The following is a 22032-nucleotide window of genomic DNA, read 5'->3' as shown; positions in this document are numbered from 1 at the left end:
TTTATTACTTTAGATAAATTAAATAGTGATCTATAATTATCACAAAATAAGTTATTTCAAAATATAATTCTATAAATTCTTTTTATAAAACATTGTATATACTTTTGTAAATAAACTTTTAAAATTGAAAATAAACGGGCGTAATAGTTAAGAGGATAGTTTAGGAGTCAAACAGCCACGATAAAAACATAACAAGCTGCAAATAATAATTTTTCTTAATTAGAATCTAATAAATCATTGGTGACAGGAATTTCTATTTTTGTAAAAATAATTTGAGCAGGGACAAGAAAGTAAATATAATGTTTTAAGGACATGTATGAGTTTCATTAAGCTGTGTGTAGCTTTGAACAGTGGAGCCGTAATAACATCCTTAAGTGACATTCGACACTGGAAGTACATTAACTCGATCACAGACAAGCTTTCTTGACTTGATCAAAATGTTGAAGTTTCTATCGAAAGTGAAAATAGAGTTCAACGCACTGGACCCACGCACGGCGGCGTGTATGGAGTTTCTGGCCCAGTGTAATGCTCGCAAAGCTAAGGAATCAAACCCGGCTTGTCAGTTGTTGGTCAAACGTCGTACCGATGATCACCCACCTCAGATCACTGTCACTTTCGTTAATGGGGTCGAGGAGAAGTTCGACGCTACTTGTACTCCGGCGCAGAAAATTAGGACAATGATTCTTGAGAAGGGTATGATGCTTGAGACTGAACAGATGTTTAAAGATGCTGGGGAGAAGTGGCCTGTTGTTATTCCCGAGGAGGAGATTCATCAGTATGCTCCTGGCACGAAGGTAATTGATTGTTTTGTGGTGTTTTGGGTGAGGCATTTTGTCGAACACAGGGTATTCGCTGCTTGTTTTGATTTTCTGGTTGTTGATTTAGGTGTTTTTGTTATTAAATTTGTTAATGTTACGTAGATAATTAAAGGGTTATAAATTATAACTAACTTTGTTATGCTCGCAACTAAACTAGCTTTAGCCTGGCTGATACTACTCTCCTCCGATTACTAAGTTGAGGGTTAAAGTTTAACTTATATGAGTATGAGTATTTTAAATTAAGCAAGTGCCCATTTCTAGTTGAAAAAAGACTTTGACTATTGGAGCTGGACTGTGTGTTTATCAATAATCGTAATGCCAAATTCCTTTTCTTAATTTGTCGATGTTGTATTTCACTTTTGTACAGAACGTCATATTTGCCTCAAAATAGTAGCAGGTGTTGCATGTTTGGTCCAGTTTCTGTTTTTGTGATCAGAGATCGGGATTATATTTACTGAATATGCTACCTTGGTTTCTGTACTTAGCTCCCTGTTCTGTAGGCTAAATGGTATAGTTATTCTGGTCCATTATATATCAAAGTAATTTTGTTTCTATCTGTAGGGACTCTTGTGCTTCTCTCTTGTAAATTTAACCAACTTTGTGTTTCCTATACTTCATGGATTTTGTCAGTAGATCCCGTTAAAATTGTAAGGTAATCTTTGACGGTACCTTGTGTATGTTAGAATTACTTAGTTTAATTATAATATATCCCATCAGTGAGAATCTGTTATTGTCAATTGTGATGATCAGATTTCAGAAACCTTAAAAAGCTAAGGAAAAAATTATTAAAGAGCTTTGCACTTATGCTAGTAGTCAGTAGACATGGTCTCTTCGAATTTGTAACATGGGCAGAGAGATGCAAAGAATTATCCAATAAAGATAACTTGCTTGCTTGTGCTAGTCAATTTATATTTTGAATTGAAAAGGGATAGATCCTAAATTCATCTCATATTTTTTTAAAATTAATTGCAGATTAGATCCAGATTGAGGTTTCTTTAGTTATTTTGTTTAGACTTTAACAGGACTGATATGCATATTGCTTTAGATTTTCACTAGTCGTGCTTCATCCTTAATGCAATGTGCACAGTAATTTTTATATGTATGATCTACTAGAAATCTATTTTGTGGAGAACTAGTTGTCAGTATGCTTTATATACTAAAGTCCCATCTTAGCTATGGTAATAGTGCTACATTTACCCAGACGATATTATCAGCACACCTGCTTGTTCACATTTAGACAGGAGAGACAAGTTCTGTCAAATGGTCATGCTTTTAATTAACAAGTAGATCACATTAGTTTATGATTACTTAAAGACTCAAGTTTAGATACATTCATAGTTGAGTTTTAAATTTGTCTATGATAACATCTCAGATCGGTCTTATTTGTGATTTTGTTTTTCTCTTAGCATTTAGCATCATCATTATGTTAACCATAGACACGAGTATTGTATGATATTCTTAAATGTACCTTTTGTGTTATGTGTAGTCTGGAATATTTTACCTGGTTTATAAAATCACCTAATCTCAGTGAGAGTGGTTGAGAGATATTGAAGCAACTCTGATGAATATTATAATATTAGTCATGTCTTTAATTTTGTTTGTGGAAAGTGACATCAAAAGATTGTCAATCTAATAATTCGTTGCCACTTAGATCCCAATCTGAACTGTCACTTACAGATTTTGTAAGTATCTGGTTGAGTTGTGATGTATAAACAAAGAAACCGTGAGTCAAACCAGAGGAGTATAGTTTTCAGTTGCAATTCCATTACTCTTTTACTTTCAGTTATCTGTCATTACTTCATATCTTATAAAAATTTTGCCATAGTAGGCAAGTGCAAGTTTATGATATTTAGTCTGAAATATATTACCAGGTAATAAAATCACCTAATCTTAGTGGGGGTGATTGAGAGATATATGAAAGCAACTCTGTTGATTATTAACGTTAGTTGTGTATTTAATTTCGTTCGTAGAAGATGCGGGTCTGGCCGCAGAAATATAGTTTCTTTGCAATTTCATTACTCTGTTAGCATCTTTCTTTAAGTATTACTTGACATCTTCTGACATTTTTGCCATAGTAGGGAAGTGCTAGTTTATGTAGCATACACTCATACCTTAGCTGTGCAAAATAATCTTGCTTGCTAGTATAATTTCACTTTTATTTATAATGTCATAACATATAGTGAACAAGTAGGACCCTGTTTTTCATAGATTGAAATTTCCTTTTCGGCATTTCTATCAGACTCTCTAATTGTTTTATCTTTGGAAATTTGGTTTATTGTGATGTACTCATTGAGTTGCCTATTTTTTATATTTTTTTTTGTTGCTAAATTTGAGTTGTCTATTTGTTATTGCTTAACTGTATATATGTGGGGTGACTTTACCCTTTTAATGCAGAAAATATGATTTCTGTATGATTCTATGTGGCTAAATGCTAATAAACACTAGTTTAAAATTGAACCCGAGTTTGAGGAAGTTACTTGGGTATATATACTTTAACTAAAACTAGGCACAATATGTAAGCAATGAAGTAATTGCTAGTGGTATGGATGTTTCATTAGCAATCCATTCATTATATAATGTAATTCTCATTCATCCTAATGTTTCAGCCGAGGAAAGCAGAGGAGAAGAAGCAATGAGCATGGCAGTTGAAACAGCATTCTGTAGTATTAGCAGCAGTGTGCCGACTTCCACAATGCGGAAGCCTGAAAAGTCCACATTTTATCAGATGTATGGCCAGTTTGTGACCAATTTGAGATGTTTTTAAGTTCAAATGGATTCATTTTAGATTTTGGCAACAATAATCTTATGTTACCAGTTCTCATGCTAATTTGAAATCCACAGATGACTCTAGAAATGTGAGCTGACTTCTCACATATTTTGTTTCACAAGTCAATCTTCATAATACTGGGAATTCCTCTTCCTTTCAAATCTTAATGAAACAAGAATATTAACACATAACCCAGATTTGATCATCTGGATAAGCATGTATATATGTTTCAATACAAGACAGGGTTTGAAATGAGTTCATCTAACATTATTCTTACATATTTGGTTTTACTAGTAAGCTTTGTCTTCTACTAGTTGAGAATTGAGATGTAATAATAAATATTCTTCATCAAATAATGAAGTACACAAGAATTAACTACTCTTAAGTATTGTCACGGGCGTTAAACTTAACTGTTTTGATAGTACACAAGTCACAAGATTCTACTCTATACAACACGTATATTTAATTTGACTCGATGGCTGTGGACCCCTTTAAATTTACTGAGTCCACGTGTACGGCTCACATGCTTTAATCTCCACATATGATTCAAACCGACACTCTTTCAACTAATGAATCACTGTCCTAATTACAGTTAGACTTTACTTAAGAGCTAATGCATCACGGTCAATTTTTCTAAGACTTTCTCTTCCACTTGCAACTCACACTCCACAAATCTCAATCTTCTTACACTCTCTCAACTTCACTCTATCTTCTTTCTCTCTCTAGAACAAGATCATATATAGAGAGAGATTTAGATTAGATACACAGATGGGTTCAGTTTCATTGAAAATTGGTGATGGCACTGCAAGATTCAAGAGAGCTACTTTCTGTTCTTCAGCTGTTAATCTTCTGATGTTATTCTCTGTTATCACAACCAATCTGTTTGCTCTTTATGCATTTACATCATCACCAAGAGATCACACACATTTCTCTCTTCATCATCACAAGAACATCTCTCTCATCTCTGAGCAAGTCTCTTTGATCCTCAGAGAGATTGATTCTTCTCAAAAGAAGCTTACCCAGATGGAGAAAGAGCTTCTTGGTTATGAAAGTATTGATCTTTCGAAGCCCAACATCCCAATTGAGCTCAAGAACTTTCTGCAGCACCATCAGCTTCCTTTAGGCAAAGATTCAAGAACTGGGATTACTGAAATGGTTGCATCTGTGGGCCATTCTTGTGAGAGATCTTTGGATTTGCTGGCCCAGTATATGAAGTATAAGGTTAATGGGCCTTGCCCAGATGATTGGAGTCTTGGCCAGAGGCTGATTCTTGCAGGATGTGAGCCATTGCCTAGAAGGAGATGCTTTGCCAAATCTATTCCTAAGGTTGGTTTACTTCCTTATCCTAATTCACTTTGGAAAAATGTTAGTGAGAAGATTTATAGTTGGAGTGGTCTTGGATGTAAGAATTTAGCATGTTTAAATAGTAAGAAACTAAATAGAGATTGTTCTGGATGTTTTGATCTGGTAAATGGGTATGAAAAAGAAAGGTTTGTAAAAGGTAGGGGTAAAAATGATTTCTTGATTGAGGATGTACTGGCTTTAGGAAGTGGAGGAACAAGAACTGGATTGGACATTGGTGGTGGGTCTGGAACTTTTGCTGCTAGAATGGCGGAAAAGAATGTGACTATAGTTACCGCTACTTTAAATGTAGATGCGCCATTTAATGAGTTTATTGCTGCCAGAGGTCTTTTTCCGGTGTACCTTAGCTTAAATCATAGGTTTCCTTTCTATGATGGTGCATTTGATCTGGTTCATGTTGCAAATGGATTGGATATTGGAGGTCGACCAGAGAAATTGGAGTTTTTAATGTTTGATATTGATAGGATTTTGAGGGCTGGTGGATTATTTTGGTTGGACAATTTTCTGTGCACAAATGATGATAAGAGAAAGGTTCTAACCCGACTGATTGAACAATTTGGATATAAAAAGTTAAAATGGGTGGTGGGCGAAAGGATAAATGGAGGAGGGAACTCAGAGGTCTATCTATCGGCAGTCCTTCAGAAACCTGTAAGACTATGATACAAAGATCATATTCGGCAAGGTGGTTAAAATAGTATTACATGTTCCAATTCTTGACACAATATATTTGAGCTTATAACTTAAGATCATCAAGGGATTTCTTTTTCAGTTCGCAATAAATGTATTGCATTTGCTTTGTCACATCATAAGTGCAGACAAGAAGTGATGAGGAAGACCAATGCAAACTAGAAGGTGCTACATTAGTATTAATTATTCTGTTATCTATATAGAAACTGAGAATATTATATATTGAAAAATTTCTTTAGTGAAACAATTCATTGTTTGGAGTTGACACAAGTCATCATCTAGATAATTTTCTTCTTCACTGTAATTTGTTGAAATGCATTTTAGTATTATTTTGAATCTATTCTTTAGGTACAAACTTGCAAAGCCTTATATATATTCTATTTTAGGCAGCTGTTAATTGTTTATACTTCTGCCATGTTTTACTTGCAGTTGCTGTTGCTATTTCATATTCATAAGATTATTATTATCGCAGATAATTAATATTACCATTTACCATCATCAGAAATCTCACGCTCTTGCAACTCAAAGAAATTAGTGATTATCCATCTTCATTACCTTTGTGTCAGTGACTAGTATGAATCTACGTAGATAATAGAAGGCATTTTTACGTCATAAGTTACATTGGTAGATATTGAACTACAAAGGAATATATTGTTCACTAACTGCTGTGTACTGGAAATTTACTAGGAATGATTATGGACCCATAGGTCTTTATCCTTTTGTATTATCACCAAGACACCAACTATTTTATGCTTTTATGCTTACAACTAAATAGCATATTAGATTTTGCAGCGGATATCACACTCTCCTTGTTAATCTCCTCTTTTTTTTTTTCTTGTTTTTAGTCTAAGCAACACATTCTCTTAGAGCAAGTCAGGATTTTAGTTATCAGCCTTGTTTCTTTTTGTTTCTGTACTTGCCCCTGTTCTTTAGGCTATGGCATAATCATTCTGGTCCGTAATATATTGGCAATTTTGTAATGCTCCTCTGATATGTGGCAAAACTTGTGCTTCTTTGACCTTTGTTGTCTCCCTTGCATCTTCAACCAACTTTGGTCTTGTTAGAGCAACTCCAAGGCTGTTATGCATATCTATTAGCTATAATATGATATATATTAGCTATAATATGATATATGGATAATCATCTAAAATTATAGTTAAGAGGCCCTAGATTCACTCCAATGGTGTTATGTATAATTATATTATCTAAAATTATACATAATAGCTTTAGGGGTCGTTTGGTTCACGAGACGGTATGGGTTTGGAATCAGGAATCGGGTTAAGCTGGTATGGGGTTGAGGAATCATTCTTGATATCTTGTGTTTGGTTTAGTACTGGAATGAAAATAAATAATTTATGTACTGGAATGAAAATAAATAATTAATAATTACTAATATTACTAATTAATAGTAAATAAAAATAAGTATATTCAAATTAAAAAATATCATATTTAATTTATGTGTTTTGAGATGGTATTTAACTTTATAAATAAAAATTATTAATAAAATTTTCATTTGATACCTCATACCTGTCTCTCATACCCACCTCCCCCCTAGGTATCAAATCTGATTCCAGTTGGGTTTGAGGTATGGGTATCAGATTATATAAATAGACAACCAAACACCAGGTATGGGTTTGGAATGAACAAAACCCATACCTGATACTAGAATCAGCTGAACCAAACGACTTAGTGGTTTTATAAATGTAGCTACCCCAATTTTAGTTATCTGTATTTTTTTGCTAAGAGGTAATGGTTGGAGTACTTAACTTTTTACATAATATCTAAATAGTATCACTGGATGCCAACTAGATACCAACTAGATTTCATGTAGATAATTTAGCTAATGGTTTTAGTCCCTTGGAGATGCTCTTATACTCTTATGAATTTAGTGCACTAGATCCCATAGAATTTATAAGGTACGCTTTGTTTGCACCTTTAAGAAGAATTCTGAGACTGATGATCAGAAACCCTAAAAGGCTTTAAAAAAATAAAATAATGTAAAGAGCTGTGTACTTGTGCTGATAGATATGGTCTCGTTTGCTTATATTGTGTTTGGTTGGAGAGAATGAAATGAACGGAAATTTCAAACATTTGCCTTCAGATCTCATTCAATTACCTCCGATTTCATTCATCTCAACCAAACACAACATTAGATTTTGGCAAACTGAAGGAATGGTTGTGGTTAATTGTAGAAGACTATGTGCGGAGTACTAATCCCTGTATGTATGTTCTACTAGGAATCTATTTTGTGGGTAACAGCAGAGCTAGATGGCCATATCCTACATATTGGCTGCAGCTCTGGTAATATTGCTACGTCTACCTAGGATCAGTAAGCCTCTTTTTTAACTTCTTGACATGAAAACAAGAGAAAGAATGTATCTTTTGTGCGAGTATTCTTGAAGACAGAAATTCTGTACATTCATCGTTAGTTGAGCTTTGAGTTTGTTCATGATCCTATCTGTCTCGCCATTAAACAACACGAAGATGCTCTGATGTGTTCTGGTATGCTCGTTTTCTTAAAGACCCGTTTACTGCATAAAACTGGGTATGAGGTAGTTAAGCAATATTCTAGATGCATTACGATATCTTCAGGCCACAGACTTTTGAAAGATATTGAAAGGGGTTTGTGCCCCATTTTGTCACACCCATCATTCAAAATAACCAACAACCAGGTTTAGGAGGTCTCTTAAAAGGGGTTAGTTGGGAGTGTTTTGGTTCATTTTAGATTCATATATGATTTTTGGTGGAATAAAATAGATTTTGAAACTCATGACTCAAAACTCTCAAGCGTTGAATTTTATTTCTCATATTTTTTTATATTTTAAATATTAAATATAAATATTTAATATCAATTATACAAAGTATATTATAATAATTATTATAATATTAGTTTTCATTAATTCAAATTTATAATTAAATTTCTTAAAGCAAATATATGCTATATTATACTTGACCCATCTGTGAACCAAACTCACCCCGAATACTCCGGTAAATGTCACTCTTTTAAGCACACAAGGAACAGGCCCAATTTTGTTTAGTGAATTCTCTTTCAAAAGGAGTCCAATAAGAAGTTGTCACTTTAGTTGATTAAACTTTGGGTGCATGTTGTATTGACAATACGCAGTCTGTGTGTTGGGCTTCTCATAGGTTTTTGGTTATCTTTAATTTACTTAGAGAAATACTACTCCAATTTGGTGTAGTTTTTTAATTTTGGGAATGCTTTGCGTCATAAAATTTTTGCGCAAAAAGGAACTATAAAGTATTCAGATTTTCTAATATGTGTTTATGGACATGAATTAACAATTATTTAGATGGTAGAGTTTTATTGTTTTTCAATTTTTAATTACTAATTTATAACCCGTGCAATGCACGGGCGGTTATCTTAGTTAGAAAATCTAAAAAAGATTATGTATTTTTGTTAGCATGTTGCTCGATATTATTTATCTAGTCCTGTAAATCTGGAAGGTAGAATATATTTGTCCCATATATATACCCGAGTATTGTAATAAAATTTAATATGACATATTAATTGAATAAATATCTGGACACTTGATATATGTTGCATATAAATAACATAAACAAATATAAACTCGCAGGACATGGAGTCTTTGATTCGTACCCTATACACCCCTCTGCTGAAAAGACGAGTATACCCCCGACGGTGTTAGTAGCCATTTAACGGTAGTACACACTTTGCACTTTTTTGCAAACCACATCATGTTTTCTGCTAGTTTTCAAACCATTGGTACACAAAGTGCACATTTTCCATACCACAGGTACACAACATGCATTTTAGTCTTAAATAAACATGGAGCCCTGCACTGGATTTCAAATTCTCAAACGAGAAAATAACTAAAAACCAAAAAGGGACTAAGAAATCCAAGGCAACAAGGAGCCTAGCCTAGATGAATTTAGGCTGTGTTCACTTCATGGAATGGAATGAGGGGAGAATGGAATGAAAAATTATATAGGAGTTTTAAGAAGAAAGAAGAAAATATGAGATAATGATGACAAAATATGAATGTAGTTAATTTATTTGTGAGAAAGATTGTGAAGAAACATGATGTTCAAATGGAATGAGCATTCTTTCTAAAACATGTGGGTTAGAGTTATAGTTAAAATAGTAAGGTTGGAATGATTGAAGGAATGAAAATTATATACATTTTGTTTGATGAACACCATTTTAGAGTACAAAATTCATTCCATTCTCCCTCCATTCCATTCATTCCAAGTGAACACAACCTTAGGGTATATATGGTGGGTAAGATCGTATGAATTAAATGCACGTTTTTTAGGCAGTGTCCAGCTTATTTTAAGTATGGCACTGTGATGAGGAGTCACACCCATTCAAATCCTGTGCTGGTAAAATGCATATATGCTCGACTACCCATATCGATTTGGTGGCTGAAAAGTAGTATGTAAAAGTAGTATGTCTTGTGCGGGATTTTAATGACATATGCAGCACAGCTACTGTATCTCAAAGATGTCGTAGCGTAAGAACATTTGGTCGCCATAATCTCAGTATTAGTCGTAAAATTTTATTATACATGCATGTTTCTGATCTCTGTAATCCAAAACATTGCTGTAGAAATTTGTGTGTATATTAAAAAAGATACAAAAACAAATCAAAGAAACCTCCTAGTAGTTTAATGCTATAAGAAGTTCATTTCTCTGGACTAAAAGTGCAATACCATAATATACTTGATTCTGCTATTATATTTGTTATCAAATGCGGGAGAAACATAATTCACATCAATTGAGATGAAATAATCAAACATTTATTAATTATTATACTGTTACATAAATATTTAAATTTGAAACTATAATTTAACTTTTATTTTGATATCAAATTATCAAATTATATAATAATAATAATAATAATAATAATAATTATTATTATTATTATTATTTTTATTATTATTATTATTATTATTATTATTATTATTATTATTATTATTATTATTTAGCATCCGGCTTAAACTCGTTGACGACCCAAATCCAACAGAAAATGACAGGTATAAGGTTGGTGAATGATTATTTGAGTTTCTTGCATCTACCTCCCATGTGCATTGTAAACTAAAAAAAGCAAAAATACGAGTCGGGGATATGGACAAAATTTCCCCGGTAATCCGTCCTTTTGTAACATGCCTAATTCTCAATTTATATACATTTCCAGATAATTTTAGTCTTTCACACTGAGAAAACAACAGTAGTTAGAGTCGAATATTTGTTTGGTTTGGTTTCTATTTCATTTTCCATATTTGTAATTGGTGCTTACTGTCCCATTCTTGTAATTTTTTATTCGGCTCCCGAACTAGCAAAGTGAAAATCAGTTCCATAAATTTGGTGAAGACTATTATGCTAATCATTTCCAATCATTTGCAGCGTCCTCTAATTTCGATTTCCTTTATTAATTAAGAGGGAATATGACCGATACTGATGGAGACGCAACATCTAATTTACTCGCTGCAACAATTTAATAATGCCAGCATCAGCGATCTCAAGGGTACACATTAAGCACTAAATTTGATGAATTTAGTGGATTTTGATTGGTGAAGTTGGTGTAAATGCAAGGGGGTCATCCATATTTATGATTACATGACCAATAAGAATGCACCAAACTCAAAAAAATTAGTGCTTAGTGTGTGCCCTTGGGCACACCATAGAAAAACCGAATTAATAAATTATCTAAATTATAAGGTCCATGTACATACTACATTACTACTTACTCCGTCCCACTAGGAAGTTTATGTACACTATTTGCACGCATTTTGAGACTCTCGTAAAATATGGTTTTATAATGTATTTTTAATTTTTTTTTCTTTTTTTGAATAATAGTTTAAACTTCAAATTTTTTTCAGAATTTTTTTAAAAAAAAATATGTAATGTAAGTATACTTTATAAGAGTTTGAAAATACGTGTCAAAAAGTAACGTAAAGAACCTGGTAGGACGGAAGGATCAAAATCCATCTCTGTGCAAAGTGTGTTTATCAGTTGGTTGATATAGCGGATATGCTAAGTAAAATGTTGATATGAAGTATACAGTTAAATCACCTCTGAAAAATAAGAAATTGATCAATTAAATGTATTCACTTTCTTATAGCCTTTTTAACAATAAATTTACCATTCCGTTTGCATTCTTTCATTTTCAAGTTCTGAAATAGCTCTTCAATCTCATTCATCATCTCTTCCTAAATGTTTATGTTTCATTCTCCTAAATTACTAACAATTTTGTTATTCAATCTTCTCAGTAATTTGAACTTAAAAACAATTAATTTGGAGTCATTTTTCCTACTTATTTATCTTTCTAAACCTCATTTCTTTTATCATGCATAAATCAAACGTCCCGTCAAAGTATTAATAATTCACATATTTTCAAGTGTAAAAATTATAAACAATTCTTTTTTCTCCCGAACGAAGTAAAATTATGCGCACATTTCTTCGTTAATATTAAAAGCAGGGTCATAAAGCTATGCCATATTGCCATGTAACTCATCACTCTTGGGCTTATCATCCAAGATTATAGGTTCATCCTGAAATTTGGTAAGCCACAAAAATAAATGAATTATTATTTAATAAATATTAATATATTAACAATTTTTCGAATTAGTAAGGATGTTTGAATACTGAGAACTACGCTGAGTATCGAATTGTTAAAGAAAATAAAGCTAGGCCAATGTACTACGTATTAAAATATATAGAAAGCTTTCGGTTAGGAAAAACGGAGTTGGTCAAGTGGCCGTTGACATATTATTTATTAGAATAAATGTTAAACTAGAGTAATAAAATACGAGGTAATAATAATATTCCTTACGGAAGTGAAAGAATATGGTTGGAGTTAAGTATATCGCGTAAAGTACGTTATAGTGCAGCTCTATCTGTACTGTCGTCTCCTTCTTAGTTTCTTTCTCAGGCTAACAATCTAGCTAGCTCCCACTTTCGGTCATAATTATTGTCATTTGTATTTTATAATTTCTTTTTTGTAATATTCTTTAAGTTATCCGAGCTTTAAAAGCTCATGATAATTCTATGCGGCGGAACATGAGGTTCCTCACACACGTACGCTACCAGGCTCCGTCCCGTAGCATTCACACTTCTTCACTCTTTCAACTACTTCAATTCCAGCCTTTTTATTCCATTATTCCCATCAAATGTGTGTATACTAATTAGTTGACTCGTAAATTCGGGTTTATACATAACTAAAAATTAATTATTATCATTATTCTATGTTTGTTATTTTAGAAACCTATATAAGAAAAGTTGATACCACTTCTGGCAACTAAAATGATAGTGTTTTTCTCCATTGAGTTTTTTCCCACAGGTTTTGCTCTTGAGGAGTTTTAACGAGGTCCTTTTTGTGGGTTATCTCTTCTGACTTGAAAGGCTATGTTATCTAAGCTTCCGGAGTATTTACATACTTTCAGTTAGATAATATACCTTATTGAACGAAGTAAACTCTGTCCATCCGGATTTGTAACTTTCTTTCTTGGTATAATATAACCGTTTTATGACAAAAAAAATAATAATAGTCAAAGTGTGTGAACTCGTCTATATAAATTCACAAGAGGTCATCAGACTCATCACCATTACATAGTGGGTGTTTGGCCCCCCTTTTAAGCCGAACTTCTCGACTTATAAGTTAGAAGCACTTATTTCGTACCGTTTGTGTAAGAAATCAAAAAGCACTTAAAAAAAAGTTAGGAATGCTAACTTTTGTTTCAGGACTTCTACTTATTTTCCAAACACTTTAATTACTTATAAGTCTTATCTTGCTTCTAACTTCTACTCCACTTATTTATTTTAAGCAATAAGCACTTATTTTAATCTCACCCAAACGGCCCCATAATATTTATTTTCATTTCGTAGACTCGGTTAAAATATTACTTCTACCACCAATTTAGAATATTCCGCACCGGAGGCCTCATTGCATGTCTTCAATTAACTAACACTTCAAAATATTTTGCAGGCGACCCTAAAATAGGTTCGCTGAGATATCGGTTGTAGAAGAGACAGATAACGATAGATATAAATCATATTCAGGTTGGTTGTTGATCGGGTAATTCGGGTTGAACTTCAGCCCCGGGTAGAATGTAGTACGGAAGTATAAATGAATTCTCCACCATAATGAGTTGTACAAATCATAGTCACAAAAACACGTACAAAATATAATTATAGTTTATACATGTGAGTCCAAAATGAAGCTTATGAGATGTTGCTAGTCTTCCTTACATCGCATGTATTTACAACATGCACGGCAAACTTTTCGATTTCAATGCCGATCACACAGTTCAGGTCTTAACCCCTTCTCGAAAAGCTAGCTAGCTAGAGCCTTCATTTGTGTGTGTAATCTGTAATTTTCCTAAATGACAAAATCAGAAACGTTTGAACAGTGTTGGTTTTGGGACAATTCTGCTTAAACCGATTATATATAGATAAACTGTCTTTTTCTCTGTTTAATTAACCGGCAATTACTGTCACTAATCCACACTCCCTCTGTCCTCTTGATTCTACCTTCCTCAACATTTTCTGAAAATTAAGACAGCTTTTACTTGAAATCAGGGCTGCTGAGGCTTAAACAAGGAACATGACCATTGCATGAATATTTAAAATTTGAATAAAAAATCTAATTCATCTAATATGAGTATATAGTAGATGGTCGATAATGGCTTACTTAAAATTTAGTTTGGTACGCTGAACTCCACGCATATATAATAGGTTCTGATTGCAATTATTTAGGAGTTTAAGAAAACATAATCCAGTAAACATGCTTAAGCATATGTCATTGTTCAGAAAATGAATAATCAAGATCAATTAGTGAGGATAAATTTATGATTAGGAACAAGCTAGTGTGATTATGCTAAAACCAAAATGTTGATATTGTTTCAGAAATCATATCCATTTGGTTCTCAGATCTCGAACCCTTATCCAACAATTTCTGCACCTGCATATAAAATTAACCTATCATATGATCCAATCGCAGTCTATTGGAGATCAGTTACTTTGATTTATATAAGCACGCCTTCTACGAATCAGAGGCTATATATCATACGTGTAATCCCACAAATTAACAGCTAATCTTTATTTAAATGTTAGGTGCATCTTATGAGGCATATAAACTAGCTGTCTTATTAGTTTTTTCATCGCATTTCGCCAACTTTTTTATTCGAGAGTAACTTGGCCTCACGTTCGTGTTCTTTGTCGTTATTATCATCACCTTAACCTTACTAGAGCAAAGAATATAATGCTGACATGTATTTTAAAAATTTTATAAAATAATTGTTTAATTTATTTTTAAAATTTTCTATTTTTTCTATTTGTTCAGAAAAATATAAAAATTAAATTAATGTGTGAAATTATATTTTATATAAACATTAAAATACATCCTGAAATCTATGGTCCAATATAAAAAATCCAGAGAGAGAAGGGAGTACAAATGTACAATTAAGCATCAATGTTACATCTGCTATGTGGCAGCCTCTGGAGCCTGCGTAGCATACGCCAAAAGAGCACAGCTCATGCAAAAAGTATTTAGTACTAACCCATTGATTACTTTACTAATCTGGCTAATTAGAAAATCTATAGGTATGTGCGCAGCATTTGCCAGCTATATAGTTTGAGTAAAACAAGGTTAAGCTTAATTAATCACAGAGTGTCGGCCTCAAGTCTGATGTCATTAGCTGAAAGCTCCTGCGGATGAGACGGATAAAGAGACAGATTCCCCTGGTAAGCAGGGTAATTAGCGAGGATAAGAAATTTTAAAGTACTCCCTCCGTCTCTAAATAATTTTCTTGTTTGTACTTTTCACGTTTGCCAACACACACTTTTGATCGTTAATATCTTTCATTTCGTAGTAGTATTAAATATAAAAACTTCATCATATTAAAGTACTCGTGAATACGAATCTAATAAGATCACTTATGATTATATTTAGTTTTATAGATTAGATGTAAATTAGTAATTTATCTAATGTTATGAACAGTACCGACATCACAAACAGGAAAAGAAAAAAGAAACGGAGGGAGTACTCCCTCCGTCCCTTATTACTTTTCCTGTTTGCCTTGGACACGTTTGCCAACACACGCTTTTTATCGTTTATATCTTTAATTTCATATTAGTATTAAATAAAAAAACTTTATTGTATTAAAATACTCGTAAATACGAATCCAACAAGATCACTCATGACTATATTTGGTCTTATAGATTTGACGTAAATTAAGCATTTGTCTCATGTCATGAACAGTCCCGACATTTCAAATAGGAAAAGCTTAAAGAAACAGAGGGAGTAGTGATTAATGGTTAAGACAGAAGAACATGCAGCGCTCACCTCCTAAAAGTGAACATTAAGAAGCTAAAGTTTCAGTGTTTGTCTCAGTCATTCTGCCCTTTCCATAGTACTTTTGATAGTACTTTACTTCCCCCTCTTTTCGTTCAATTATAAAACACGTCTGGGTCGTTTGACTGAGCTTAAAATAAATCCTTCTCGTTTAAAATAAAGAAGTGAAATAGAAGTGAGAAACAAATTAAGACTTATAAGTGATTAAAGTGTTTGAAAAATAAGTAGAAGTCGTGAAATAAAGCTAGCATTCTCAGTTTTTTATAAGTGCTTCTTGACTTTTTACGCAAAAAATACAAATAAGTGTTTCAAAATTATAAATTCAGGCGTTGGACTAAAAAGCCCGGTCAAACACCCCCGTACTCTATTATAGTTTGAGGGTATGTTGGTCCCATTAGGCGCAGGAAGCCACACTCCATGTCTTCAAATTTCGAGCGAATGCAGGCCATTTAAATTTCTGATTTTATTGGGTTGTGTATTGAAGAAGATACTCGGGGAAATAATTGAGAAACAAAAACTGTGGAATTTAGTTCAATGGGATGATAAGTACTTAAATAATTGCATTCGATGATTAAAGTTCACTGAAAATTACAAAATTATGGAACAGACCACACCACAGACACTTGTACCAACTTTGACCATCTAGAGGTGCATTGTACACACAAGTTGAAATCATACTCACAGATTGCCCGTCTTAACATTCATATGAAATTCACTTGAATCGGCCGCTAAAATTGATATCCAATTGTAAATTTGCAAATCGACCAAATGTGAAACTCTTCATAGGCTTTGTTTAAAAAATCTCCTACATTTAGCCATATAGATAGATAAAGATAAGATAAAATAGAGAAAAAGGATCCATAGGGTGTGAGCCTGGATAGCTTTATGATTGCACATATGAAATAAAAAACAAAAAGATTCAACTGGGAAATGAGGGCATGCAAAGATGAGAAGAAAACGCCGGGGAGGTGGGGGCTGCTCATATAATCATGTCCGTGACATACTCTCTGTACAACTAAGCTCACATTTCAGCTCCTTCGAACCTAGACGCCTCATTCCGCCAACTGTTTTCTGCATCTCCTCTGTTGCAACACTACTTCTATTAAACTATTATTTTCTTTCCCTCTTGTTGTCATTTTTTATATAATCTAAATTTCTGCAACTTTCTTTTCTTCCTTTCGACTAGCACCGCAAGTGCATGGCATCGTCACATTCAGGCTCCCGAGAAAGATAATGCCATGTCTGATCACCATAATTTCACTTCACTTCGATTTGTTCTAGCTCGAGAAAGATATCTCGTAGTTATTAATCGGTAAATCGGGAATTAATCAGAAATGTTAGTCGAAACATCAACGAGATATATATTATATTATAAGATCGTTTGGTTAAACTTAAAAATAGTGTTTTTTGTTTAAAGTACATGGGTAAATTAGAAGTGAGAAATAATAAAAACTTATAAGTCAGTCAAGCTGTTTGAGAAATAAACAAAAATCTCGAAACAAAAGTTAGTATTCTCATGTTCTTATAAATACTCCTAATTTTTTACACAAACGAGTGAAGTAAAATAGAAGCCAGCTTTTTGTCAAGAAAAGTCGGAAGTAGCGTTTCCCAAACATGCACCACGAATATCGAAATACTGAGGCTGAGAGAGTATACGTATTATCTTCATGTACCAGGATCTAGTTTGAAACTAATCTAAAATCACCACTCATGCAAGGGGATTTGGAAGTACTACTGGATCATATATTGTGTCATATATCGTTTCCAATAATGCCTCGAACTGTACATCAACGTAATATTCCCGAAATCTTCTAACATATTTGGCCACATTGTCCAGTAGCAATGAACGTAGAAAAAGTTCTTATTATACCGCAACAAAACAAACAACCACAACAATAATACTATTGTGGTACATATACACGATGATAAATCTGGAATTCATTAACAAATATATACACCATTTATGTTCTTGCATGTTTGGGGTAATTAACATTTGCTCAGTACATGAAACTAACAGATTCATTTTAAATTACATAACAAACGGTGCATGATCCTCATTAAGATCTTCACAAGTAGGGTACTTAAGGTCGTCCCTGTCAGTAAGCATGGGGGGATGTATTAGCATGCACGTACGCCACATGCACCAAAATGAACACATCTCAGAGAGATTAGCGGATGCTAGTCAAATTAGAGTTCTGAGCTTCTGTTCATGATTATTGATAAATTACAGAAAAAACAAGCATGTGTAAAATTAAATATATACAAAAATATAGTGGAATATTGTGTTATTGATCTAGAGGTTGGTGGTGGCGCTGCGACCAGAACCCATTGTATTATAAGTCTACCACATTGTTTTTGGTCGCGTTTGGCCTTTTGCTGCTGAGAACACTACTTTATCATAGCTGGGGAAGTCTTGCACATGGGCACTGATCAGTAATCAGAATATAGAGAATACAAAAATTATAATTTCATGTAATTTCGAATTTTGAGTTGTGAAATATCCTGACACATTTGATTTACGAAATCTAAATATTCTTTTAAAATCAGTATGGTTCATGAGTGTTGTGTCTTCTGTTATAGTGGTAGCTAATAATTTCGTTCTCTGGGCGACAAGCAGATTGTATAAGAATTAGTAGAGACAAATGCATAATTACTTGAATTATTACTAATGAATCTAAAATATAGATCGTAAATCTTGAAAAAATAATAAATAATCTGGGTGACTTGATAATCCAATGAGAACTCGTAAATCTTAAAAAGGACTCCGATAAAATAAACATGCATGATGAATCTACAATTCTATAGGGCTATTGTAATAAAAAAGACAGAGACATTGCATGTTGGGTATTTATGTAAATAAGTTGAAAAGCAAGGGTAGTTATATTGACATGGGCTTATAAAAGATGTGCCTCATCTCATAATTCAAAACCCTCTAGTTTTTCCAACAGCTCATCTTTCAATAAACCAAAGCCTTAAAAATCACATTCACATAACAAAAACACAAGACAATGTCAGGATGCAGCAAAATACGCCACATAGTCAAGCTCCGGCAACTCATCCGGCGGTGGCGCAAGAAGGCGGCATTGACCTCCCGCCGAATCCCCTCCGACGTGCCCTCCGGACACGTGGCGGTCTCCGTGGGAGCGAACCGCACGAGGTTCGTGGTCCGAGCAACGTACCTGAACCACCCGGTTTTCAAGAAGCTACTGGTCCAGGCCGAAGAAGAATACGGGTTCAACAACTCCGGCCCATTGCTCATCCCCTGCGACGAGTACGTCTTCGAGGATATTCTCCGGTGCATCTCCGGCCGCTCGGATTCCAGAATCTCCGGCTGCTGTTTCACCAGTATCGAGGAGTTCCAGAGGTACTGCCACGTGGGACTTCGGAGCAAGAACAATGTTGATTTCTGGGCCGAGTCTCGCCCCCTGCTTAACATTGGATTCAGATGAGAATGCAGATTAGCAAAGCTTTAGCCCTTTCACGAATGATTTGGATTCGGGTCGGGTCGGGTGTGAGTTGACTATTAACTTTACAACTGCATGCCAATGACACAATATGAGTTGGCCAGTTACTAATTTTTTATTTTTGTATAAAATATTATTTCGATTTCCATTTCGATTTTAATTATATTTTATATAACCGGTCAATCGGTTTATAAATGCGAAGAAATGTAATGGAGATGGCGGCAAAGTTGGTGGGAGTAAACACAGCTAGTCATCCCCGGTCTGAAGATCACTCGGCAGTTTGAGGATTAGTGATAATCACCCGATGTATATTATTTCATTTACTAATTGGAAATGATAAATGCAGAAATATTTCAAAATTGCTTATCTACAAAATTGATTATCTGGTATTTAAATAATTAATTCATGTTAAAGTAACGTGGTAGTAGACAGTAGTAATGATATTTGGGCAAACAGGCCATGTGAAAGCAGTTACAATTTCTTCATCTCGTTTGTTATGTTTCACCTGGATAATCTCATTTTCACATGCTACTGCATCACTTTTCTCTTGTCCTGTCATGTTTGTGTTGGTTTGTTTGTGTTTTTTATATGCAGGGCTATTGCAAGTCACTAGTATGATTCCAATTTTAGTCAAGCAAATGGTCAAATAGATAAGAAAGGCAGATCCACTCCCGAACCGTGGAGTAACTATTCCACTTACACTAAAATTTCCGTCCTCCAGATTAAACAATGATCTATATTCGATGAATATAGTAAAGGAGCTTGGGGTATTTCTGTAATATAGAATGAAAGCTGGTGGCATAATAGTAATCTGCTTATGTGTCATAGTTAGTTGGAAAACTGTAGTCTATACATATGTGAAAAATTATCTTGCTCAGCAAGAATATTGAATGTGAGTGTGTGTTGTTGAAATCAATTACTCTCTAGGTCATTCGCTGTTTTCTTCATATAGCTTACAACAAAAAATAAAAGAACATGTTAGTGTGTACCGGAATCTAAACTGATCGGTTAATCTATAAATATGATTCATGAGATATTGATTTATTGAACATTAATCGAAGATTTTTTTATTAATTTTGTAAACTGAGGTTCAATTAATAAATTAGTAAAATATTTTAAATAAATTATTAGAAGATTTTTCGATAAGTTGAGGATCCAACCATGTCAAATTGTCAAGTGCAATATTAGATGAGAATTGAGAAAGTGCTGTGACTAGGCCTATGCGGTTCCTTTGTATACGAGAGCCCATATTACTTGATTCCTCTTCCAACTTTGGGCTTACTGTCCGCTATAAACATCCTTGGGCTTTGATAATTCCCAGTTTTGCAATTGCGTACTGAAAGGAGTGGGGGTTCAGAATCGCGTATGAATACTTTATGATGTGAAATGTCTAAGGTTTCATTTTTGAATCTCTCGGAAGTCAGAACTGTCGAGGACTGATCTTAAATTTATTACTCGTACTTGAGTACCTGAACTTTCGCTTTCTAATTTATTTCACTATTTCTGCAAACTCATTCAACGACAAATATATTACTATACTATTGTGAAACATGGGCTATCATCGGGTCCCCAAAGTTCGAACAAGAGTATTGATGTTCCTATAGTCCTTCTCGGATCATTTAATACCCTGCATTCATTTACATAATGCGTGTCACAAACACAGCCGGGACAGTGCTAATTTGATTCTTCACACCTTATTCATCACATGTAATTGTGTAACAAATATCTGAAAGTTATTGATTTATTCTTTACTATTTATTGCATGTACCATCGCCTAATTGGAGGGTAATTACCAACACAATAGTCGGTGTTCTCTCTGTCCCAACAATTTATATGAACCATTTATCTTTTCTGAATTCCTTTTATCTCAATTTATATGAATGACTTTTTTATTTGCATGTCCTAACAAAAATGATCCTTTTATTTATGATATCTATTTAACATTATTACAAACATACATTCATAAGCTACCCTAATTTAATATTCACTACTTTTTATGCAGTTAACATCAAGTGAAACATTCACATCTTAAAAACTGTGCTAGTCAAAGAGTCTCATGCAATTTGGGACGAAGAAAGTATCAAATATAATAATATATGCAAAGACGGATCTAGCAAGGACGGATCTAGACATCAAAACACACATTATATATGTTTGATTTGATAATGAAACGACTTTCTCAAAAATTTATATGATAATCGAGCTTATTTTCAGTAAAAATAAATTAATTTCCCAGACAATAAAGGAAAACCAGCACCGAATGGCCCGTATAGTTTCAGAAGAATACCAGAATATATAAAATTACATAAATGAATAATTAGAAGTCGGGTTTTGACATTCACTAGCCACAGAAGCGAGCACATGTCAAGCACTTGACTACACTCTGCTTGAAAAGTGCAGCAGGGTGAGGCAGACTGCAATACTGCATGCATGCCCACCATCCGGCCATCTCCTAACAAAACAAATGGAAACTCCCAAATACTATAATCTCCTTTATTCGTGGGCATTTTGACACACTTGAGACAATTTGACCAACATCACAGACACATCAACTTATAAAACGTCCATTATCAGGAACTAGTGAGTATTGTTCTAGAATTG

General features: G+C 33.8%; 3 protein-coding genes across 3 annotated transcripts; all 3 read left to right on the top strand.

Annotated features, from left to right (window-relative positions):
- The first annotated feature begins 324 nt into the window (after nt 1-324).
- Nucleotides 325-3706, top strand: LOC108216814 (uncharacterized). The gene is made up of 2 exons (XM_017389655.2): nt 325-794; nt 3425-3706. Exons 1-2 carry the CDS (start codon nt 438-440, stop codon nt 3452-3454), a joined length of 387 nt encoding a protein of 128 aa, XP_017245144.1. The 5' UTR covers nt 325-437; the 3' UTR covers nt 3455-3706.
- A 496-nt stretch (nt 3707-4202) lies between these two features.
- Nucleotides 4203-6023, top strand: LOC108216022 (probable methyltransferase At1g29790). Its single transcript, XM_017388675.2, has one exon. The coding sequence runs from the start codon at nt 4354-4356 to the stop codon at nt 5605-5607; it is 1254 nt and encodes a 417-aa protein (XP_017244164.1). The 5' UTR covers nt 4203-4353; the 3' UTR covers nt 5608-6023.
- Nucleotides 6024-18881: 12858 nt separating this feature from the next.
- LOC108217982 (protein SMALL AUXIN UP-REGULATED RNA 12) lies at nt 18882-19575 on the top strand. Its single transcript, XM_017390897.2, has one exon. The coding sequence runs from the start codon at nt 18976-18978 to the stop codon at nt 19414-19416; it is 441 nt and encodes a 146-aa protein (XP_017246386.1). The 5' UTR covers nt 18882-18975; the 3' UTR covers nt 19417-19575.
- Nucleotides 19576-22032: the final 2457 nt, after the last annotated feature.

This window comes from Daucus carota, chromosome 4, assembly GCF_001625215.2.
Source record: "Daucus carota subsp. sativus chromosome 4, DH1 v3.0, whole genome shotgun sequence".
Taxonomy (NCBI): Eukaryota; Viridiplantae; Streptophyta; class Magnoliopsida; order Apiales; family Apiaceae; genus Daucus; species Daucus carota.
This window is presented reverse-complemented; position numbering and strand designations above follow the sequence as displayed.

Coding starts and splice junctions, on each gene's coding strand:
- LOC108217982 (XM_017390897.2), top strand. CDS start 18,976: ATGTCAGGATGCAGCAAAATACGCCACATAGTCAAGCTCCGGCAACTC.
- LOC108216022 (XM_017388675.2), top strand. CDS start 4,354: ATGGGTTCAGTTTCATTGAAAATTGGTGATGGCACTGCAAGATTCAAG.
- LOC108216814 (XM_017389655.2), top strand. CDS start 438: ATGTTGAAGTTTCTATCGAAAGTGAAAATAGAGTTCAACGCACTGGAC. Junction 795..3,424: donor AGTATGCTCCTGGCACGAAG/GTAATTGATTGT, acceptor CTAATGTTTCAG/CCGAGGAAAGCAGAGGAGAA.